Source organism: Bolinopsis microptera, chromosome 1 (genome assembly GCF_026151205.1).
Source record: "Bolinopsis microptera isolate Bmic1 chromosome 1, MBARI_Bmic_1.0, whole genome shotgun sequence".
NCBI lineage: Eukaryota > Metazoa > Ctenophora > Tentaculata > Lobata > Bolinopsidae > Bolinopsis > Bolinopsis microptera.
The window spans coordinates 11274852-11299950 of record NC_087072.1 but is presented as its reverse complement, the minus strand read 5'-3'; the positions used below and the strand labels follow the sequence as shown (position 1 = coordinate 11299950).

At 37.9% G+C, this 25099-nt stretch overlaps 2 protein-coding genes across 3 annotated transcripts in view; one reads left to right on the top strand and one right to left on the bottom strand.

Moving 5' to 3' along the window:
• Positions 1–45: 45 nt before the first annotated feature.
• LOC134813149 (uncharacterized) lies at positions 46–5788 on the top strand. 2 transcript variants are annotated; one of them, XM_063820844.1, is made up of 7 exons: positions 46–191; positions 335–438; positions 557–651; positions 779–889; positions 1030–1194; positions 1964–2081; positions 4626–5788. In XM_063820844.1, the coding sequence occupies exons 1-6, from the start codon at positions 60–62 to the stop codon at positions 2050–2052; spliced, it is 696 nt and encodes a 231-aa protein (XP_063676914.1). In that variant the 5' UTR covers positions 46–59; the 3' UTR covers positions 2053–2081; positions 4626–5788. The 2 variants fall into 2 exon arrangements, with proteins under 2 accessions (XP_063676914.1, XP_063676908.1); XM_063820838.1 differs by lacking the exon at positions 1964–2081.
• A 2998-nt stretch (positions 5789–8786) lies between these two features.
• Positions 8787–25099, bottom strand: part of LOC134811649 (tyrosine-protein phosphatase non-receptor type 13-like) — a 44553-nt gene continuing 28240 nt past the window's right edge. The window contains exons 22-40 of the mRNA XM_063818670.1: positions 24979–25038; positions 24700–24847; positions 24330–24515; positions 23912–24128; positions 23705–23798; positions 23377–23441; positions 21614–21760; positions 20397–20465; positions 20100–20245; positions 19756–19890; positions 19500–19656; positions 19151–19386; positions 18830–18885; positions 18546–18649; positions 15433–15461; positions 15117–15181; positions 13752–13841; positions 13224–13304; positions 8787–9606 (exon numbers count right to left, since the gene is read on the bottom strand). Coding sequence (XP_063674740.1) covers positions 9427–9606; positions 13224–13304; positions 13752–13841; positions 15117–15181; positions 15433–15461; positions 18546–18649; positions 18830–18885; positions 19151–19386; positions 19500–19656; positions 19756–19890; positions 20100–20245; positions 20397–20465; positions 21614–21760; positions 23377–23441; positions 23705–23798; positions 23912–24128; positions 24330–24515; positions 24700–24847; positions 24979–25038 — 2265 coding nt within the window. The 3' untranslated portion in view covers positions 8787–9426. The remainder of the gene's footprint in view (positions 9607–13223; positions 13305–13751; positions 13842–15116; positions 15182–15432; positions 15462–18545; positions 18650–18829; positions 18886–19150; positions 19387–19499; positions 19657–19755; positions 19891–20099; positions 20246–20396; positions 20466–21613; positions 21761–23376; positions 23442–23704; positions 23799–23911; positions 24129–24329; positions 24516–24699; positions 24848–24978; positions 25039–25099) is intronic.

Below are 25099 nucleotides of genomic sequence, written 5' to 3'. Positions count from 1 at the left end.
TTATTCATTTAAATGTTTCAATTTGAAGAAAGCTAACTCTTTGCTCAGTCCTAGCAATTATGGGTTGTGGAGGCTGTTGTCGGTATTTTCCATGCTTGAGATTCACCATAGGCATCTTAACCTTCCTTGCCTTTCTGATGGGGGTCCTATCTTTCATGGCACCAGCCTGGCTCGAAAGGAATATCCAGTCGGTAAGTAATAGTTTTAGTGGTTTCATGACATTGTACAACTGAAGGTGTTAAATATTCTTTCTAGAATATTATACGTTGTTTCCCAAAAACTGCAAGTTCTAACCTTATTGTATTGATGTAATTGTAATATCATTTAATTGCAGGCAGAGTTAAGAGATGCTGATTTCAAAGACTATGAAACATATTCATTTGGTGTCCTTAGTAGTGGTGGAGTGTACAAAGCTAAGGAAAATTTAGAAGGGGAAGTGTAAGTATAAATACGTTTCATTATCAAACTGATATTCCTGATTTTTTTCTTGTAAGTTGGATTTATATATTATGAACTTAGTTAGAATCTGTCGTAATGATTCCTCCTTAATTTTCAGGATAGAAACATCGAAATATGTGTGGAGATTTAACGATAGCTGGAGTCAGTGGTCTAAATTAGAAGACCAAACTGTCATGATTGTCTATGCAGTTGGTAAGTTCCGAGTTAAAATAATATGATGTTTCAACATTTTTAATCCGAATTATTTTTCTGAATATGAAAAGCCACTTCTGGAAACATCATCATAAAATGAATATAATTAAGCAAACTTATCGTTCAGGCATGCTATTCATTCTGATCTCGCTGTGGAACATTGCCATCACAGAGTGTGTCCCAATCAAGAACCAGAGTACCATGCTCATCATGATGGTTGTTTGGGACATCCTAGCTGGTGAGTTATCATATCACTCATTTTACTTTCATTGAACTATGGTCCAGCATTTAAAACAGCCATATATTGTACTTTGAAAATTCATCATGAAGCCGCTGTTCATTTTTTGGAAACTCTAACTTAAACTTCTCTCCACTCAGCTCTGTGCATTGGTGCGGCAGTGATCATGTACTGCGCAACATGGCACAACAACGATGACCTCAAAAAATTCTGCAAAAACGAAGGCGAAGGCACCGAGTTCAAAGCCTTCAGTTTGGGCATCTGCAAGCTCTCTTGGGCTCTGTACGGGGCAGTCGCCACCGCATGTGAGTAGCCCTGGGAGAGAATGCTGTGTTGAGCGCGGCGGCTTAGTTAGCAGCATGATTCCTGTTGTGTGAGGTGTACTGGCTAAACTTAATCTCAGCTGATCTCATATCTGCTCTCTTTAGTGATTTGTTTTTTTTTTCATGATCCTTTGAGCACAAGTAATCTAACCTCGATTTTTTTGCCAAATTCGTATTTGGTTGAGTGATTCTATAACTTACTGTCGGGCTGGAAACTCCATGGATCAGTCTGTGAGAAATTGTGGTACGCTGTCCAAATAAACGTTATGATGTCAAGTGCCCTTTCTCAAAATGACATTATATGTGATTAGTTTATATGAGACTTAAAGTTTCTCAAACTAAAAATACTGTTACGTTGATTAATCGCTGTCACACTTGGATCATTTCTTGACGTTTCATTTAACGGGATGAAGCACGCATGTGAGGTGAAACTCAAGATTTAATGTACTCTGGGGAAAGCACTGATTTGGTGATTTTCATGAAACCTGATTACGAAATGAGTAGACGATATAATTGGCCATGTTTGTGCTGCTGTAAATTGTTATTGGTCGAGTGGTGTTATGTTTCCTCGATTTGCTTTGTGAGAAGAAGAAAATCAATTGCCCAGGAGAGTGTCAATAATTGGCGGGTTTCGTTGGACGGCAGTGAGCAGTCAACATGTATATAAATAACAATAATAAAGTTCTGTATAAATTTGCCTATTTTTAGATCAAAATGGCGTGAAATGAACTGGAACCCCTTTTATTACCAGGTATTGTGATCTTTGTTACCGGACTGAATATCATTGCGGCTTACCAAGCCAAGAGTCAGAGACGGGATGCAGCCTTTAGACACATGTAGTGTGCTCTCCCTGCCCCACTATCACATAGGTACGAGATACAGGATATCATCTAGTGTAACTCCCTGTACACCCAGACTCACTACCAGCTGACTTCACATGTCATTCCTTGTAATATGCCCAAGTTCCCACACTGTTGGGGCCTGCTCTAAAAATAATAATTGCCTACGTAATTTGTGCACATTATGTTGTCTGTATTTCTCTTAGAACAATAGACATTAAAATGTCTAAATGCTTACAGGACGAATGACAGTTGTGCAATCTGCATGTATTTTTCTTTTAATTACGAAAGCCCCACTTTTCCCTCTTCTACATGCCTAATAGATTATTATTTTGCCCAATTGTTTAATTTTATAATGCTTGCCAAAATTCATGGCTCATAATAAACTGCATGTCGTGTATTCATAATGATTGTACTCTATTCTGTAGTTGCATGTATTTGCCATTTAACTCATATTTCTTACACTCACAAAGCGCTCGACATGGACAGCATTATAAAATAGCAGTAGAGTTACGTCCAATAGCATAGCAGTATAGGTTCAAGTCACGCCCTTACCAAATTAATAGCCTAGTTTATCCGTACGATAAAAGTTTGACAGACTTGACTGACCAGACACACAGCTAGCTACCTCATGATATCGGGAACAACAACAAGTTCACACAGTCGTTCTGGTGACCTAAAACTGGTAAAGCCTTTCGAGTGTAGGGTGATCTAATTTTAGGACAAAGAGGCCTACGGACATGCCATTTCAACACGTTTTCAGCTCGTGATTACATCATACACGGTAACTCATACTCTCTAGTACAAATCCTTTGTGACAGCCAAATATAGTATAATAGCGATGCTTAATTTGTAGCTCATGTCAAACACAAGAAAATATTCTTTGCTTTCTCTGAGGTATATATCAAACTTTTGCGTCGTAAGATTGCCCTTCGGGGCACAGTTGCAGACAATGCACTGTAATGTTAAGTTGATATGCTTTAGAAAAGCTATCGGAACTGTAAAAGAGAGTCTACTGGACTATAAGCAAGAGTTGTCAACTCTGAACAGATATCTGGTGTGAGGATGAAGTTTCCCACCCAGTAAACGTTGATTAAGAAATTGTAAAGGATCATTACAAAATCAAAAAATAGGGGAGAACTCTCCCTACTTTTGCAGAAAATTCGTGAGTTATGTTCGATAGATCAAGGTTGTTAAATACGTCAAATTTTCGTGAAAGAATACGACGTATTCGGTTCTAATAAAGAATACGTCGTAATACGCCGTAATACGGTAATTTCTATGGATTGTTAAATACGTCCACGAATACGCCATAATACGCCGTAATACGCTTATTTGTCCAAATTAAACATTACAGCTGCGCGCCACCCTCATCATCGATCATGCATTAAAGGAGTGCAGTTATACATGATAACTTAAATGTGTAATCAAATTTCATGGATAAAGCTTATCGAAATTTTCGTAATACGTCAATTTTCGAGGATTAATACGTATTCGTATTCCAATGCGTATTCCCTCCTAATACGTATTTAACAACCTTGCGATAGATATTAAGAATGTTCAAGAAAATAAATTTTTTGGTTCAAGCAGTCACAAACCATCACTTGGGGTGGGTCACTTTGTACAAATTCTCTGTGACAGCCGAATATGGTATAATAGCGATGCGTTATTTGTTGCTTTGGTCAAACACAAGAAAATATTTTCTGCTTTTTCAGAGGTATATAGTGAACTTTTACAATGTTATATTGCCCTTAGGGGCACAGCTTTCAGCTGTAGAGGAGAAAGTCTATTGGACTATAAGCAAGAGTTTAACTCTGAATAGGATCTGATGTGAGTATAACTTGCTCAGTTCAAAGCCAAACTGTAAAGTGTAACTACAAAATCAAAAAATATGGGAGGACTCTCCCTACTTTTACAGAAAATTTCTGCATTATAATCAGTGAATCGGATTAAAGTCAAAAAAATTGTTGAATACTACGCTACTAACGTGTATTACTTATTAGGAAATTTTGATATTATACAATCACAGTTCAAGCAGGCAGCAGAAACCATGACATGGGATTTTATTTCGTCTTTTTCTCAATAAAACATAAACCTCTCCTTAAGGATATAAATTAAATTATCATCGTTCTTGCTAGTTTATCACAAAAATGTCCTCTGTGTTCACCGACTTGTGGCCTGTTCTTGAGTGTTTACTTATGAAATGTTTAATTTGTTTGACGTATGCTAGCTACTGAATCCTTGCTCTAGTATTGGAAGGTTGTCAGTCTTTAACACTCTTTAAGTGCTTGTGCTGAGTAATATGGCATATCTTTGTGTGTGGTGTCTAAGTGTGTGTAATCAGCCAATTTCACAGAAACTGACTTTTTACATGTCACGTGCTGATCCCGGGATATACATCTTGACTGTGATGACGTCACTACTTGCAGTGGTGACGTCACATCTTGACTGACAGAGCTAGTTGATTTGCAGACAAACTGACACACACATGATTCAGACTGACTGCACCTTGTACTTCACTGCGTCATATTATAATTAAGATATAAATAGTAAATTAACCGTCTTGTTTTGCAGGTGTACTCACGTTAGTCGCAGTGTTTAGCGGGTGCGCGTCCCGTCGCGCCCTCAACGACCATCAGTATACAGTGAAGCGAAACGGCACCGGCAGTCGCGAAAACATCAACACAACATGGATGTAAATCTCCTCTACTAATATGATTTGTTTGTTTATTTCAAGTGGAGAGAGTTTGTTGTTTTGGAGGTGCAATGAGATGACGCTGTGATGAAATGACTAACGTGTTAATAGACCTATCTGAGGTGACCGTCCAAACCACGCCTTCATACCCGTTATTTATTTGTCAATTTATAGATTCAGTCTGCACTGGCCCAAGCGAGTGCTATCCAAACGAGAAGACACCAAAATTCATACGATAAATTACTATGTTTAATCAGTATTGACTCTAACTAACTATAATCATTACGTACGCCAATATGTATGCAGTTTTCTTTAAAAACTGTTTGTACAAAGTAATGCAAGAAGATTTGTTGTTTTGTTTGTATAACTTTAACAATATGTCACGTCTTGACGGGGCTGGTAGTATAAGCTGGAAGTTAGTTATTACGCTATATTATCATGTTTAGTGTATTCTTAGCTGAAAATATCACAATAATCCGTACATCGTATATACTTACTTTTTTGATATTTTTTATTCTAAACTAACAATTTAATGGAAATTCAAGATTCACAGTGCCTACTTTTAAGAGATCATGAGTACGAATTAGGACATGATTACACCTGAAATCAGCATGACGCAGAGTGAATTTGATAACTTTTTACGGTTTCCTTGCATGCGTCTTGGTATTGGAATGGCATTTTGTGGGATTTGAAATTCCAGATGTTTGAATAAATTTGAGACACCTAATTGTGATAATATATTTTATCATCAGTGGCGTAAGAGCCTATTAATATTACTATTGTTGATTAGTTTATCAGCTTATTGAATTTATCTCAATGTTGCTAATGTATTAATTTAAAATAATATTCATATCTCGGCCAAGTATTAGTACAATTTCTAATCAAATCAAAATAGTGGTAAAATGTTTGCGATTTTTTGCAATTGTGGGATTTGTTTTTATTAAAGTGTTAAAGGTCGAATTATTTGTAAAATCTAATGAATTTTCGATGTACGACGTTTACGTCAATGCAAATGGTAATGTTCATGTAAATTTTGATACAAGTGTGTCAAACGGTTATACAAAAGGTTAAAATATAAACGTAGAATAAATAGGCAGTCTTTTCCTCAATTGTAACATTGCTCTACTTTAATGAGTTTTGTTGAATTTGTATATCCATACTGTTTTTAACGTTAATCCTGGATTTAGTAGTAGAATTTTACTCTTAAAGTTTCAAAAAACTCGCTTTTCCCTTGGTTGTGAGTTGTGACCTGTGAACATGTTATTTAATACTTGATAATGGTCAATCTAATAATAATTTCGAAAAGTTTGCCAAGGAATGCGAGGAGAAAATGCCGTCACCGATACTGCTCTGGAGTAAATATAGAAAATACCTCACATATTAATTTCTTGTAATTTGACGCATTGAGGTCAGTCAAGTGAAATACCATGTTGAGTAACCCAATATAATTGAAACATATCCAGAAGAATTAAACCTGTGACTGGTCCAGGTAAAGGGGTACATGCTGAGAGCTGAGTGAAACACGGCCACGGGTATTAACGTTACTACGTCAGGCCAGGTCAGGATGGTCAACAATTAAACAGTTCACTTTCTGTTTCTCTTTCTGTTTCTCTTTCTATTTACAACACTTAGACAACTTTCTCTATTATATCCCCAAGGTTTGGCAGCTCTGACTTACACCTACTCATTGACGTTGTCATGACAACACAACTTACGTCTTACACGCCTAGTAAGTTCTTAGCTTCCATGCCAGAACAATACTAAAATAAGTTACGAGGTCGTTAGTAGAAGGTTGCACTTCCTAAGCTTGGCAATGATTTAATTTGATGATCTGAGGTTTGGTAATCTATTAGCAGGTCTATAAGTTAGTTTCCTGTGTTGTTTCATGACGTGCCAAGGAATTAAAACCTCGTAAAAAAGAGTGAAGTTGAACGGAGTTTGTCGATGTTGAAACTTAGCCAGAACAACACGAGTGTTGACATGTTGAGCCGGATTACTGACTGATCCCAACTTTAGTGCCCAGTTTTATACATCAGAGCCACAACACTACACTGCTCGGTGCTCACTGCTCACACAAGCTTTAATACATGTTTCTCCCCGCTTTTGGACATCTCAATACAGCATGCAGATTAATTCAATGTATTTTCTGGCAATATACTACAACATTCTGGGCACATATAAAATGTACATGGCATGCTTTTAAAAGTCTATTAATTTCGGACACGTCAGAAGAGAAATTAGTGGGAGAGAAGGAGTTGGTTTGCTAAAATGCCAAGCTACGCAATGAAGACCTACTATTGAGCTTGGAGTTAACAAATTTATCAGATATTGCAGGAAAATGGGTTGTATTATTCCTGCACAACGGAAAGACTCCGAGGAAAGCTTGTTACACTTTCACACTTTGGGTATATATATTTATAGATTATTTCAGCGGAGTTGAGTGTGAATGTTTGTACATTTTGAAAGCTGCATTATAAGCCTCGTGATAATAATAGCTGGAGACGAAAGTTGAGGTTTTTCGGGGCTTTGTTGTTGAAACAGTTAAACTTTTACACAAACTTCTACAGTATCGTTATCACGTGTTAGACATATTAAACAAACATCCTAACAATGACCATACAAAATTAAGTTCAACAGGTCTACTAGGGTGAATCACAATTTAACTGCCCTTTTTAAAGCGAGGCACCTTTTTCTGCCCATAATCCCTCTATTGCATAACAAAACACAATTCAGCAGTTCTAACAGAACCACACTACACCGCAAGTCACGGGACACCATGTCACATTAATTGTCATGCTCGGCCGGTACATGATGCTCATATTATAGCAGTTAGTCAGACATCAGGTGGCCTGTGATTTGTCATTCTCCTCTCCATAATACCCTCCTCACCCTCCTGTTACAGGGGCTATATTATTATTGTAACCCGACCTGACAGCTTAATTAGTTACACTCAGACCCCTCTGTGACTCACACTCTTACACTCCAAACAGAGACCCTCTTGTGGTTCCGTCTAGGCCCTCTAGTTAATATTCCTGTTTATATTGCACAATATAACCTGGTAAGCAGACTTGGTAATATCCGGATTAGAGCAATTTAGAGCTATTTATAGATTGTTTGGGAGATATTGGACGGGTTTTCATTAAACTACTTATGGTAGTCCTGCCTTGCATAAACATATCATTTCTGAGTGGTAAACATTAAACAAGCATAATAATATGTAATATTGTCAACTCAACTTATAAATGTACAAGAAGTTAAATCGTAGGACAACAGATCCTTTAATATTTGACACATGATTGTAATTTACATGCTGATTCAGTTAATTAAACTATTGATAAGCGGCTTTTTTGTCAAAAGCTTTAAAATGTTGTGATCTAATGATGATTTACTGTTAGACATCTTACTATTGTAGCTGAAATAATTATCTCCAGTCATAATAGCATAGTATGTACGTTCTTCATTGAAGTAGTCAGTAAAACAAGGACATTATACTATGTGTGGGGACTACGGACCCCATCATAACCCATTTCAAATTTGCCGCCTGGTTACATAGCACTGAAATACAATATAATTCAATATACAAATTCAAAGCAATGTAATCATAGTATGTTATGATAATAGTATAATATATATAATAATAATGTTACGAAATAATAATAAACTAGTCTATTTATCAGTAGTCAGGACTGGTCGTTTTAGCGAGGCACCAACAGCAGTAAAAGGTTGCAATTATGACTGGAGAGGGGGGGGGGGGGGGGGTGACTGGTAATACGATCTTTAAACTTAGCAGTTTCGTATTAATATGGAGTTGTGGTTCAAAATGTAGGAAAATGAATTTTCTCGCTGGCCATCACTAATGTGACTGTTTATAAACTTATGCATGTGTAATCTGTCTCCCTTCTCGATCATCAGACCTTTTGTGGTTTGTAACAAGGTTTTCTCTTTTTTTTTCAAAACTCCCTTGGCCGAATGCCAAGGGAGGTGAAACACTGGTGGTTATGAGTGTAAAAGTTGAGCCCCAGTGTGACATTTTCAGATTATCATGACCTCAACTACTCAAAGTGAGATTTTAATATGATCAGTGTACATACTTTGAATACTAATCCCTGAGTCTGATACACGAAAACTAGGCCACAATTGCAGGAAGAGTGTCCAGAGTTAAATATATATTTTATTGACAAAGAAAATTACACTTTTGTTTAAATCAGCGGTTCTATAAAAAGTAAATCAACTGTACAAGTTTCGGAGCTGTCTCTTTCATGCACCTGTCATAGTATTGTATTGCCAAGTTATAATTAAGTAAATTTAAAACTTTAGTTAAATTGTCTGAATTCGGTTAACTCAGAATCGTAATAACCTCAAAATAAACCTGTCAGAAAGTAAATTAAAAAGTATTACATTTCGCCACTCTTGAGCTCTGTTATTTAACTTAATTGTATTCACATGCCACATGGTATGTCGATACTACTTTCCACATTAAAAACATCAGTAACTTAATCATAAAAATACAGATCATTCGATGAACGGGTAAACGTCCGCTTAGAAATATCCATGATCCAAGTTAATTCACACCCCACGAAAGTCGAAAAGTGATGACGTCACATGTCAGTAGTGATGACGTCACTTTGTCGGTGATGACGTCACTTTGTCGGTGATGACGTCACTTTGTCGGTGATGACGTCACATATCAGTAGTCTTCTCGAAGTGATGGTGTCCGATAAGTTTCCTCTCAGTGGGGGTGATGTCATTGTGATCTCGTCTGTGTCCGGGTACCACTGTCAGTACCACTTCTCCGCTACTCTTTCTGATCGTACTCAGAGCTTTACTCTGTGTGATCCCTACCATTGATCTTCCGTTTACCTGAGCAAAAAAGAGAGTTAGTTTTAGCAGGTCTTTTACTAATTGTACTAAAGACCGTGTTATAGTACGACGTATGTGAAGCTACCTTCCAGGCTACTAGTAGTATTCCTTAGTACTAGTACTCTAGTCTCTAGTATACCTATTTTCCGGTGAAGTCTGGATGACGTTCAGTTATATCCATTGATTTGTGAAATCCAACCCAGCCCCGAATTGTGAGAATGTAAGATTTATAAGCAACAGCTGACTTTTACCGAATATGGGAAATTTTTTCTACAACATTTAAAACATTTGCCTGCTTGTAAATTGCTTTTGTCTTTTGTTATTTATAGAGATATGACCTGTGTTGACGGTTGGGCGTATGACTGATATAAGCTATGACAGCCCAGCACAGTCATAAGTAGAAATTTACGACTTTCACATTTTTGGAGGTGGTCTAATCGGTAAATGTTTTGTACTAAACATGCAGTTTTCCTGATGATAATGATCTAAACGTCTCAACGTGATGAGACTCATCAGCAACTGTTGCGCTGTTAAACAAGTATTGAGCTGTTAAATTGAGCTGAGGAATGTGGCCTGCATATCTCCCGTATTTGCGTGTCGCAGTAAAACAATAAACTAATAGACACCTCGTCTGTTAAGTTTAAGGTAATAGAGTCTTTTTACGCTGTTTTGGGATAGTCTCCACCTATAAAACGTCTGTTAAGCCGTCACTTAATACGTATGATCATCTCACCTTCACAACTGTCCCACTGTGAAATGTAAAGACTTACTCAATGCGGAGACTTGATGAATTATATAGCCATGCTATCCAGATGTGATAAAATACTGGCAGTGCGAGTTGTACACGTAAATGCAGCAGGAACTGCTCCCAGTTTAACACACACGGCGCAATCTCTCTCTCTCTCTCTCTCTCTCTCTCTCTCTCTCTCTCTCTCTCTCTCTCTCTCTCTCTCTCTCTCTCTCTCTCTCTCTCTCTCTCTCTCTCTCTCTCTCTCTCTCTCTCTCTCACAGGCGACAAAACACTGGTGTGCATGTCACCTTCAACAATTGTGTGCTGTGTGATCAGTGATCTACTTGCTGTGAATGTGTTGTGGTTTGCCACCTTCACTGGACAGTGTTTAGTGTATTATGTTGGTAAAGATTACGATACAGAACGTGTTGCAGTTTAATAATGTGGTCAGATCTCTGAAGTATCTGTGTATCCTGTTGAGTGTTGGAAAACAGTGGAAAATACCAAATATCAACTGTCCCCTCTTGTTTAAATAATCTAATAATAATTCCAGATACAAACATTTTTTTGTTTATAGAAGGATTGACCGTGGGAACATTCTCCCCAAGTACGAATATACAATCTATATAGTATCTAGTATCTAGTGTCTCTGGCTTTACTACTACTGGTGTACACTGTTCTATATAGTCTACTATAGCAGTAAAGTCTGGCACTGTGTCAGCTGCTAGTTGACAGAGCCAGCGAAACCATACTCCCCTCACTGACTGACCACAACTGCGTCACTTCACTGTTTGGAAAGCGATCTATTAGTACTTTCTACTGAGTTACGTTGAGAAGAATCGACGGGATAAACGTGATCTCATCACAGCAAAATCAGTGTGACTAGACTGGATTCCTTACATAGCTGCTCAGGTAGAGCTCATGTTGGAGCTCTGTAGTGACCTGGTCACATGTCATGTTAGAGCTGTAGTGACCTGGTCACATGTCATGTTAGAGCTGTAGTGACCTGGTCACATGTCATGTTAGAGCTGTAGTGACCTGGTCACATGTCATGTTAGAGCTGTAGTGACCTGGTCACATGTCATGTTAGAGCTGTAGTGACCTGGTCACATGTCATGTTAGAGCTGTAATGACCTGGTCACATGTCATGTTAGAGCTGTAGTGACCTGGTCACATGTCATGTTAGAGCTGTAGTGACCTGGTCACATGTCATGTTAGAGCTGTAGTGACCTGGTCACATGTCATGTTAGAGCTGTATTGACCTGGTCACATGTCATGTTAGAGCTGTAGTGACCTGGTCACATGTCATGTTAGAGCTGTAGTGACCTGGTCACATGTCATGTTAGAGCTGTAGTGACCTGGTCACATGTCATGTTAGAGCTGTAGTGACCTGGAAACAGGGTTAAATCTGCCTGTCCTAATGTCCTGACTCCTGTGTGTTTGTAAAGGCTTCCCCTCCTCCTTCTTCTCTGTGAGTTATTTAAACATCTCTCTGGACAGGATGTTAGAACGGAGGGTAGTGTGAGATATTTTAATTAGATGAAGTAGGGTGATATCCACACATTTCACCGAGTGTAATAACACCGTGTACTTGCTACAAACCCGACTACTACTACTACAGATGTGACTGCTACGCTGAATATTATATCTTAATTTGCTGTGTAGTGTGATACAACACTGACCTCCTAGCCGGCTAACCCGATCTATTCCGTGTGTATATATAACAATAACAGAGAATATCCTGTGTGATGTACAATCAGGATATTTATTGATTAACATCCGCTCTCAGTGATCTCATTCCTCTCTCGGGTCAAATACAATTATATATCCCAGAAGGTATTAAACATGTTATCAGGTAATTAGAGGGTGTAATTACCCTAATTAACTAGTTCACCCTCCCCGGTAATTACCCTCCCCTGTCCCGGAATACTGTAGTAGTGGGGCCACGGTTTACAGAGAAATGATCAGCTCTACAGAGTGGCTCTCAGAAATACTTGTATTCGCTCTTTTTCCACACTGCAGCAGCAGAGCAACGTTCTGCAGTGCAGAATGTATATAATACCAGTTAAATACGCAACAAAATAGCATCGTTGCTGCCTATTAGCTAGATGACAAGAGCTAGGAGAGAGAGAGCGAGAGAGAGAGAGGGAGGGAGCGCGAGAAACCCTACAAGACATTAGACACCTCAACCAACTACCAGATTGGTTCTGATTGGGACGGCTACAAATACAGTCAGATGTGTTGGGAGTAATAGAGAGGTTATGTTATCATTTGATTATATAATAATACATTTGTAAGTAAACGTAACCAGAGAGAGAGAGGTGATGGGAGGGTCAGTCGTGAGATGTGTCAACTTAATTACTTATTAATAATAACCGATATTACAAGTTTAGTGGAAGCAGGGACGCGGTCACTGCTGCTACAAACACGCAATTGTAATATGAGCTCATAGTTTATAATTAACACTAATTATTTTCGCGCCGATACCACCTGCTTCAGAAGATGTTATCTCATCTGCGGTGTTTTAAATGTGCTATCGTTGACATAATAATAAACAAGTTCATAAAACGCCTTGCGACTAACCAGCGTATAACGTCTAATGAGAATATTATCTGATATTGGAGTGTAATGTTTGTTGTAATGACTTCTGTTAAAAACACTTTCTAAAAATAGGACGAAATGTATTCCTCGATAATTATCGCTTGTCAGAAAGTGTTCAATGTTCTTCAGACCGCTTACGTATATATATGTGTGTACCCAACATTTAAAGATGTCAGTAAATTACATAATTTTACACATAATACGATGCGAATAATTACATGAATGTGAAAATTACAATCTACAAAAAACATTTAATAAAACACCCAACTTATAAATCATGTCTTACCATGATGATTAGATCGCCAGGTTTAAGTCTGCCCTCCTCAAAGGCGGCCCCAACTTTTAACACTGTCTTAACCGTGACACCCTGAGATCAGTGTGTATTGTGTAATTACACGTTGTAATGTTGTAATTATATGTTGTAATGTTGTAATTATATGTTGTAATGTGGGTATATTATATCGGGTATTATTATTACTGTCATTGTTTGGTTGTGAGATTATTATGGTGCCGGTCACATGTGAATATTTAAGAACGAGCAAGGGAAATGATTTAACATTTTCCACCTAAATCCAATTTTGAAGATTAATTTGTGTGTAATATGATACAAGAAACTTTAAATTTAGACAGGTGTTAAGTAATCTGATGTACCCGTAAACAGTAAACTGTAAAATGTTATTGTGTCTCATTGCATGATCTCGTATTGAGAAATTATAACGTATTCTGATTACACTCTCGAGCCTCACTTGAGTCTAACCAGAATCCGCTTGAGATTCTCACTACAAGTGACAAGTGTTAAATACTAAATACTCACATGAACTATTCGTTTTCCATCGTGTTGCCCGAGTAGACTGAAGCCCAGTCCAGCCTCTTCCTTGTGTAAGATGATCGTCTCCGCTCTCTCCTGAGAAGCTAATGTGAGAACATACAGAATCAAGTGTATGTGACAGAGTGGAATTATTACGATGTCGTCTGATGCGGTCATGAGAACTGGCCTACGATTGGGAATGAAAATTACTCATTAGCCACATATCTCACTTCATTAGACGCTGATCTGATCCAATAAGAGGACATGTCACACTATTATATTATGGATTTACAGAATTGTCAGTTTTCTCATCGATGAGATGGAATGTTAATAAGATGTTATCTAATATGACGGAATCTGTACAATGTTTGTTCTGTAGTACGTGTGTTGTAAACTTATAAATGTGTAATATTTAGAGGGGAAACTACTTTCAGTAGCAATATACAGGGGGAGGTGAGAACTTTAATTACTAGCGCAGCCATATTAGGAGTGGAGATAGATCTGTCTAGTTTCAAGTTTGAGGGAAAATGTTGAGTTTCTGTTCTTAATTGATATTTCACGGAATCTTAAGAATGTCGGGCTGAACAATATGATAAAGCAATTTTATGATATAATTAAGCAGTTCCGGAAAATGCCATATAAATATCTTATAGATCTAGTTATTCTAGCTACAATCTAACTACATTTTTCACATAACACTGAAAGTGCTGATGAAAAGTCTGCAGTTTGCGAATAGACTGCACTATTCCTATAAGTACTAGATATACTGTTAACAGCTAATCCTGCAATAATTCATTTCATTTAAAGTTCAACCAGGAATACCTCAGTATTATCTAGTCTTCAGTATGAAGGTTTATGGACAAAAGAGGTTGAAAGGCTTTTCAAAGCGGGGATCAGTTAAAATTCACAACACTGCACTGGTCTCCGGATCTCAATCCAACACTTCTATAATAGTCTATATGCACCATCCCGCGCTAATGTTACAGTCTACTGATTTTAATCTAAATAAATTCCTGCACTTCTTGGCCTCATTACATATCAGATAGCTTAATTTACACTCACTAGTATCAGGGAATGTTATAGACACTAACAAATATGTATGGAATGATATCACTTCTTATTGTGAGGTTGGATACTTTGCTTGCACTTAATATACCGTGGCCAGCCCTGTGTACAATGCATTGATTAATTTATTTTTGCTCATCATGCAACATCTCGGACTGAGATGCGCGATAAATAACAAAACTCTATGTTTAAACATTTAAACAAGCATGATGAATGATCACATGGCCCGTGACTTTATCACGTAAAACTAGAATTTCGTTGTTGTTGTCGCTAAGGAATTCGACTAGAAATCAGCAGAAAACTTACCATGAGTTTGTCGATTGGGTTGACTGCATCTGTTATACTCATCTCTGTCATCTGTTTGTCAACATCTGAATGTACAATGTATTTCCGTGTGCCACTTATAACTCATTAACAGCAGTTAAAATAGTTATGAAAAGACAAATTGTCAAGATACATTAAATATGGCAGTGAAATTCAAACTATTTAGCTGAAAATTCAAACAATTTAGCTACTATCAAGTAGATTTTAAAAATAAAAGCGGTTATATTGTTTGAAGTATGCAGAATAGAACACATAAATGCAGGTAGTTTTAAAAATCTAGATCCACCGAAATACTTACTGTTACTGAGCTTGTCTTCGCTTCTAGACCTGAATAAGAGTGTGAATGGTCCATAGTTGTGTTTAAAACTATGATATTAAATATGACCTCTATTTTGTAGAGAAAATGAACATTCTTCTGAATTATCATTTGTGTAATTAATCCAAATATAGAAGGAACAATCAATCGAATATTATATTATAACCAGAATCTGACAAATTAATCTGACAAATCTGATAAATGGCAACTTGATATTACATTTACATGTTTCTTTGAACGTAATACTTCTATTGTGTAGTGTTAATTTTGAAGCGTTTGATTTATCAAAATAATTAAAAGAAGCCGCCTCTACTGGTGAAAGATATACACTTCCAATCAAACATCTTGCCCTCATATTACTATCGCATAATGTCACAGGGAAGGCATGTTTTTCATATTTAGTCTGTCTATCAGAGAAGAGCCTGGTGATCACGTGACAATACACAGCCAATCAGAAAGCAGGAAAGCAGAAGATTTAATAACGAAGGGAAGTGTGTAGTGTGATGTGGAATGCATCAAATATTCAGTGTAACTCTTTGCAGTGTAAATGCTCTGGAAATTGGTTCCAGCCAATTCTCCATGCGAATAATTAGATGTACATGGTAAGTACGTAATTTGGTAATTAGAATCCCTTTTACTTTCTGAAGAATTACGTGCGACAATTTGTCTTCGTTACACAAGGAAATATAAATCTACATACATGTACAATTCCTCAGACTTTATTACAGCTCAGTTAACCACTATTGAGAGGTCTGTACAAAGTGTACACAATAATAGAATTAGGCCGTGGATCCGTAACCATCGTCCCTACAAGCTACAACCACCTTTTATTAACACTAATTTCTCAGCTTGTGCACGGCGAACAGGATGTCCAAATTACTATTGTGGGTAAGTTCTATACAATACTGTGTGCTGGCAACCTTTTATTGTGCAGTACAATACCCGCCTCATTCTAATTTCAAGTTTACTTCTTCCGCAGATCAATTATATAGGCGAGTCATAAAATTATGTGGGAAGTATTTTGTAAAGATATTAGGGCCTGTAAAGTTTGTAAAGACAGTACTGGGGGTTCTAAAATTATATAATTAATACGGCAGGTAGTTTCAGATTCCATTCCCTCGGAATAAAAAATCAAATTCGCCTTCCAAGACGATTTTATATAGGTTCAGTGGTTTAAATCCATTCGTGTTGTAATTTTAATAGACTGTCTTTGAGGGGTTTAAGGAGAGAAATTAGTATAATCAGGTAGAAAGGTTCAAGTTTAAGTCATACTGGAGCTGGACGTATTTACACAAAACTGTCTGGAATTATGTCACAAATAAAACCTAGGCCGGTGATACTACTTTTAGATTTCATTAGCGTCATAAACACCTTAACTCTACCCACTCTACATGGTATAGTGCAGTAACCTGATCCATGTCTACTAAGTTCATTTGTATGTGACCTGGTTAAGGTTGCAGTCTCCAGACTCCATAATATATACGCATTGTAAAGTAGCTATGTTTAAAAACATAATTAATGCTGCCGGAAAATTGAGTAATGTTAATGAAAATGTGCCGTACAATTATCAAGTTTTGCACAAAAATTTTTAACAATATTAAGTCTTGTTTTACACGACCTGTAACAAATTAGTCCTGAAATAGGGGTTTCAGTTTAGAATTACGTACTGTATTACAAAAACAAAGTTAAAATTCCTGTTTTGATGAAATTAACGGTGACTAAAGCAAAGGTAAGTATAACGAAGCCCTACAATCAATTGTATGCTGTGTGAAAAGCGTCACAACATGACGACATCGAGAATATATGTCCGATTGGATTAAAGTTCGTCGGGTGTTGGATCGTACGGGACTCTATGAATAAGTGGAGAGCGTAGATAATCTCATCTACCCGCGAAAACCGAGACCGAAAGACGTAGCGCGCGAAAACATGACTGCTACAAAAACTGCACTAATTTTTGCGCGTCACGCCCATCCTTGATCTATATATCTAGCTAGTCTGAATTATAATATTATAAGTCAACTAACGACTCTGCGCGCGCCTGAATTCTTTCTGAAGTGCATTCATATTTCATACAGTATCAAGTATGAAAGTTAACAAAGACCATTATGTCAAAAGGTGATATATGTCCTAAGCGAGAGGCCAAGAGGTTCATTATCAAAGAAACGAACGTAAAGCAGGAAATACGGTTAAATTATGATCCTACATATAATTAGCCAGTCAAAGTTAAAATCTCATAAAGAGGAGAGTGGCATAGACTATAATTCTGGGAGGGAAAAGGTGCTGTAAGCTAAATTATGTTGCTTTTCATGTCGAATTCTACACAAGACACTAACCAGAGAAGAAGGGAGCTTCTTCTGCTTCTATAAATGTAACCACGAGCAAGTGGCTTGATTTTGTTAACGGAAGAAGAGGCACGGTATATTGAGGTACATAGCAAGGTATTATATAGAGAGGCACGGTATATAAAGGTTGTACTGTAGTATCACCAGAAATTGGAAACTGTTTAGTGTATATGCGGTTAAATAGCATTATAAATCAAGAGGCTTGCATATAATGAACATATTGACACGGGTGCAGAGTTGAGTCTGTACGGAACCTAGTAGTTTTAGATCCTTGTTTAACTTGCCGTACAGTAAGGTCATCCACTACTTTAGCCCGGCGAGGCACATAACTCCCTCTACAACTCCATATCAAATGTTTCATATATACTAGCCAAGTTCACAAGATATATCCTTGTGTTTGAGAAGAGCTCGTTAGAACTGCTTCCTTTCCCTTCAGTATCCCACAGTCTCTCGAGTTTCGTAACTGCCAGAGAACTCTCTTAAACAATTACTAGACTCGGTGATTATAAATCAAGAGGCTTGCATATAATGAACATATTGACACGGGTGCAGAGTTGAGTCTGTACGGAACCTGGTGTTTCAGATCCTTGTTTAACTTGCCGTACAGCAAGGTCATCCACTACTTTAGTCCGCCATTTGTGTTAGTCATAATAATACGTCTACATTCTTGCTTGAAGATGACATTACGAGACGTTTTGGTGGCTACACTCTACAGGCACAACGTCGAGAAATAAGATCTGTAAAACAACTTACTGTTCGCCAGAGGGCCTGAATATCTGTGTTTCAACGACGGATGATTCTTTAATTAACGCTTCCAGTTGAGGAGACTTGATTCCTTGACAACAAGTAGAACCGATCTGAAGGATAATCATAGAAGTTAAACGACTAAAAATACTTAAATGCATTGAAAATATAAAAAATTGCATCATCACTCATCAACTCATCGTAAAAGCCGAGATAAAATCAAAAAATGCAATGTTCATTAATATAATTGATTACGTAATTGTTAAATGTTTATATAATAGCTTTATCCTTACTCGTAACAAGCGGTCATTTTGATGCAGATTCCCACTTTCGTCCGTATTTCGATAATCTAATGAAATTATTCGGGTCACTTCAAAATATTACCAAATAAGCATATACATAGCCGGGTTTTTTTTAAACGAGCATTTACAACAGGAAAGTAGATACCGTGGGAAACTCTGTTTTAAAAATAAATTATTCAGTTATTAGTATTATATAATGTTGTTAGTATTATATCATACAAAAACTTAACTGAACTTAAATTTGATGTAATATTATTAGTCGCAAAGCTCTACCAATGTCACAGTGTGGCAGCCACACCACACAATACTTACAAGGATAGCCAGCACAGAGGATGAACCCCAACAAATCTTCGCTCTCCTGCAGGGACAGAGGAAGAATGGTACCAGTTTCAAACTTTCTGGGGTTAAATGTCCTGATAGTGTCGGGTCTGTAGACCGTGAAAAGAGCAGGACAGTCGATAGAAGCGAGGATGTTGGAGAGGACTCGGTCGTTTAGGTTCTCCAGAGAGTACCCTCCCACGCTCATTAGGATATCCCCTTCTTCTAAACTAGGGATATAACAGAGTCATTAGAATATCTCCTTGACTGTAATTATAGGTTTTAAGATAAAAAGGTGTAGGAATGTTGGAAATTGATAAGAAGTAAGAGTGTTTAACAGTACCATCCATTAAGTGAGGCAGGGCCACCAGGATGAACTGTTTTTATCCTGATAAAACTCTCGTTCCCCATGTAAGTGTTCCGGGTAGAGAATCCGAACCCAGACGGGCTCCGGTTCAAGGTGACTTGGAACTGCATTCCAGACCTGTTGGACTCAGAACCTGAAACAAGAAATATTTTTTAACTCTCGTACGTGAATCTTAAGATAAGCCGTATACGAAATTGTTCACAAAAAATTGCCCTTGTATTCAGTGATTTACCTTTAGAATTAAGACTGCCAGTACCCCAGCTCATTACCAGAGTCACATTATTCGGAGCTTGTTGCAGAACGTTCACTACTTCCTGGTTGGTGAGACCTGACAAGTCCACCCCGTTCACACTCAACACTGCATCTCCTGGTGATATGAGGGGTAGTGGAGCTGGAACTTCACGTGAACTTAAGCTAAAATAGAAAGTAAGTTACCTACTTATGTTACCTAAGACTACGAGCTTTGAGGACACTGATATCAAGTCAATTCATTCACACCCGTTAATTAAGTGGAGCCAGAATCAAACGCTTCAAAATGTAGAATATCAACTGAAAATGGTCATACTGATTACTGACCTTTTTCAACCATGCCAGAAGCTGCAGCCGGTCCGTTGGGAAACATGTCCCTAACATAAGTGGAGCCCTTGTCCACTCTTATGCTCATCCCCAGGCTTCCTCTTTGTTTGGTCAGATATACCGTGAATATTCGGGAAAATGGGTCCCTGCGGAAGAAGAGACTGAACGACGGTCCGGTAAATATTTTGTTATTTTATGCAATGAGTAATACGTCATTTATTTATATCAGCAAGTTATTCCAAGTTCATTTACATAAACTGTGGCTTAGTTGATATCGACCGAAAGTGGCTGATTTACCTTGACAAGGGGACCTTGTGACTAGAACTGTTAGAAGCTTCTGTCCGTTCTCCATCACTCTTCACCATACTGAAGGAAAATTAAGTTAGATTTATCTCCAGTATAACACTTATCGTACATTATCAATTTGTGAACAGAACATGAACAGCTGTTTCAATAGTACTGACACGCCCTGTGAACGAGATAACAATTTGTAAAATGAAATAAATTGAAATCCTTTTGCGATCTCACGAATAATGGCCATTAAAAGAGCCACTGGTAAATTAGCACCTAAGTATTATAAGTAGGAGTTGGATCTACAGTTCGCAACTAGCCGAGATACTGGCTAACAAGTCCCGAAATAGTTCAGTTCAACGGATCAATTGTGAACTCCACCTCAACTTCTCACCTCGCTGGAGTAAAGCTGTCACAAGAGATCCGACCTACAACCAGGACAAAAAAGCCATTAAAACAAACTTTCACATCTCTTGTCACACAAAGGAAGGTGCCAATGAGTCAAAGGATATCACTCTGCCCATCTGGTAGCCGAATAAGAGGTATCCGTATAAAAGGGACCGCAGATTATTTTAAAGATATCACAATTTTATCTGATAACCGATAGTCTTTCAACTGTAATCCAACCAACTCACAATGAAGATCTTTGTAATCCTAGCGTGTCTCGCTGTCGCTTTTGCGTAAGTAACCCTTGGCCCTCAACATTAATCATAACCAATAACTGTATCTTTAAATCTGGCCCATTTGGCTTTTTTTAATGTACAATTATTGTTCGAGGAAAGCCTTGTTTATTTATCGTATTCCTGATTACCTATCAAACGATTGTGGAAGACACTGTCTTGTCTCTTTTAAACTAAAATTAACTTGCAGGACCCAGAACCTGGTGGAAGATGACGAACATTTAGAGGATATCATGGAGAATATGAAACTCCAGGGTTGGGCTGACAATATCATCATTGCACAACTGATTGGTCTGGGCAAGACTGTCCTCTGCTACGGAGAGATCCCATTTGATGTCCCAGCTAGGCTCCTGAACATCGCTAAAGCCGCCATCTGCTAGACACTATTCTCTTACTCAGTAAAATCACAGTAAAATCATGTTAATAAAATGCTATTGAGCAAACTTAACCACTCAGTTTTTCTTGTACATCTTATATAACACCAAGACGTGACATAATAAATTAAACGTTGAAAAGTATACAAATAATGCTGATAAATTAAACCTGCTGTCGGATCGGTTGTGGAGCATCTGCCCTGGGGAGTAGTCCGAGCAGAAGGAGTCGTTCTCTGATAACTCTTTATCTGGTAGAGGGATCTGCTCTGAGCTCCCTCTGGTTAGGTTCCGTTTTAGTTGGGCTCCACTTGCTGACCTGAGACATTGCAGAGCTTGATTACTGGTCATAGTGGTCATTATTACAGATTATCCACAGGTGTCGCTAACGGGATCAGAGACAACTCAGTGGAATTTCATTCATTGTGTGTTTCATGAGCGATTTCAAACTCATTAAGTAAATTGATTGATTGGGGACCAGCTTTTGGTACACTGGTTAATGTTTACTATAATATTAAAGTATTACAATTACATAAAATTAGATAAATATAAATTCCCTTTGCTTAGGACGTACCAAAATATCCAAAAATGAAACGATGCACCTTAGCACACAACACAATACATAAACAACTGGCAGTGTATCCTCAGAAAAGAGCCCTATAGATAAACCTGGCCTGGGTGAGACCTGCATTGCGATTGCTATTCAGCGATGTGTGCTCTACAAGTCATCACATACCTGAGTTACAATCACGGTTGCAGTTTTATAACTCACAATTAAAAGTTTCTCGTTATCGGCCGAAATCAACAAATACACGCCGAAATCAACAAATACACGCAACAGCCATAGATAAGAGCCTTATAGTACACTTAAATCGAAGAAATATGGATATCAAAAACACTATATTATGTTACATCTTGACCTTATCTACACTTAAAATCTTGCCGTCTCTGATATAATAATACTTTGTTGGCTGAGCAGCAATCATTTCCTTCATTTTTACAACAAGTTTCTGGTGAACTGCTTTCTCCTCCCTATTTCTGTCAGGTGTGATGTACCATGTGTGGTACGCTACATAATTAGATTTCTTCAGATTTCTTGCTCGAGCAAGAACCATTTTGACTGATTCCGTGCAAGCCAATGTCACTTTTAACGGTCTTGGTTTACCACTATCTGCAGGTTTTTTAATCCCGATCAAACTTGCTGCCACCACTTGAGGATCACACCCCGATGATTCCCAAATTTCGGTAATCACTTCTTCTGCCACTATATGTGGATCACTGCCGTAATTCTCTGGCACACCGTAAACAATGAAATTCTTATTGCGGACGTCATCTTCAACTACAGTTTTCACAGCTGTCTTTATACTGTCAATCGACGGAGCACTGGTAGTTGTTTCACAGTTCTCCTTCACGATGTCGCACCATGTTTTTTTCATCTCAGTTTGTACAGTTTGCTGGACAGAGTCGAGCTCTTTCTGTTGCTGTTTGATAAGATCCTTCTGATAATTAAGCTGGTCTGATTTCAGTCTGTCTATCGTACTGGCCGCAGATTTACATAATTCAATATTGCCTGTCATCAATTTAGAAAGTTTTTCGACAGCATTAGCCAAGGGGTCTTTCGTAATGGCCATTAATCTCGAATGATTCAGCTCTGTAACGGTTTGAGTTTTCGAGAGTTTCAAAATGTCATACAACGCCACTGATAACTCTTTTTCGAGTCTGTTCAAATTTTCCACAGTGAATTCCATTGTACAAAGCAAAGGCAAGCTGAGTAGCTGGCGTGTCGATGTAAAGATAAAACAACTGATAAGAGAGCAATTAAAATTGTTGCAAATGCTAGAATAACTGATTGTAATTTAATTTCTTCACCACGTTTCAGCCGTAAATCGAAATATCATGTTAGAAATTCATCAATATTTATTGAATTTAACTCACCCGTTCATTGGTATTATAACATCTTCATCAAACGAGAGACCGGCTGTTTTGGAACGACCTGAAGCCTACATATTACCATGTTAGTAATCTTATTGAATGTTCGTGAATATCTAGGTACACACACAGCAATGGGAACGATCCAGCATTGCCTAATTAAATCTCAAACTCATTGTAATGTGACAAAACAAACATGGTTCATCTCCAATTCTCCAAATCAATATCCAGATCTAAACGTAATTTTAATCTCCACTATTATCTTGACAGTGAAGATAAGAATATCAATGTTATGATGATCCAGAAATTAAAAACATTTCTCATTTCCACTCACACTAAGAGAGGGGTAACGGTTGATAACAGGAGTGGTATGGGCTCTAGAGATGGGGGCTTGGGTGGAGGGCTGAGGTTGTCGGACTAGATTGTACCTACAAATAACCAACAATTAAGGGGGGTTTTGCCTTGAGTTTCATGATAGCATTTAACAGACTATGGATTAGAAAATTGTAGGTCACTATAAATATCAATTCTTTGAACCAACCTCTCCTGCATAGCGATCCTATTCTGAAGGGATTCGGGCAGTGATGAGATATTGTTATTAGACAGTGTCTTGTTATTAGACACCCTTGTGTTTTTAGTAGGTAAAGTGTTACTGCTAACAGATGAACGGGCAAACCAAGGTCCCTGGGTTGATCCTGTTACTGGGGTTGACTTGCTGGCACCCAACCGTTTCTTACTCATCAGAGATGTATCCAAGTCTGAAACAAGGATAGATAAGGGGATAGATAAGGTATCATCGAAGTGAACTGTGCGAGAGTTACTGAGATAGCAGCCGTGATCATATATGATAAGTAACCTAGTTTATTAAGCTAGACATAAGCTTATTTTCACGTTCTAGATGTCATAATCGATCGTAAGGAATTATTTGATAAAGAGACATTACATCAGCAGACACCCACCAATAGAATGGCTGTGATCAGATCCAGAGTCAGCCCTGTCCTCCCCGGTCAGCTGATAAGGAATATCTCCAGCAACCTCCACCAGCTCCAGCTCAACCCTCTTTGACTGTTTGGTTATGAGACTTACAGCGTCATGGTGGGACATGTCCTTCAGACTCATACCATTCACTGACAGCAACATATCACCTGGAGATGAAGACATCACGCTAAACTGTTAACACGGTCATAGATTATTTACCTGGCGTCCTTCCCAATTAACTGATAATCACATTTAATTCCCTTCAAGTAAATCCCCAAAATGTTGACTCTATCAATCCTTACACTGTACAGACTGACCAGAATCCAAAGTTTAAATAATCACCACACCAACCTTTCCGTATTCTGCCATCTAGATGTGCTAGACCACCAGTAGCTAGCTTATCAACATAGATACCCTCACTGCCATCACCACCCACTATAGTCAGCCCTAAACTTTGTAAACTGTCCGCTTTCGTCAGACATACGTACTTTTGCACTAACTGTGGGACAGCCGGTTAAACAAGAGGGCTGCGACTTTCAGGTCTCAGCATATACCATGTTTTATAATTTTATTAGACTTAGAGGGACTTTTATCTTTTTATAAGAGATTTTTGTTAGATAAATTAAATACCTGGCTGTTGGGAGGAGGACGTTTAGATATAGACACCGTGGACTCTTGTCTATCCAAACTCTGAAAGGAGCACCAGTTGTTGAAGGATACGTAGTTAACAAAAACAAAACACAAAGTTCGG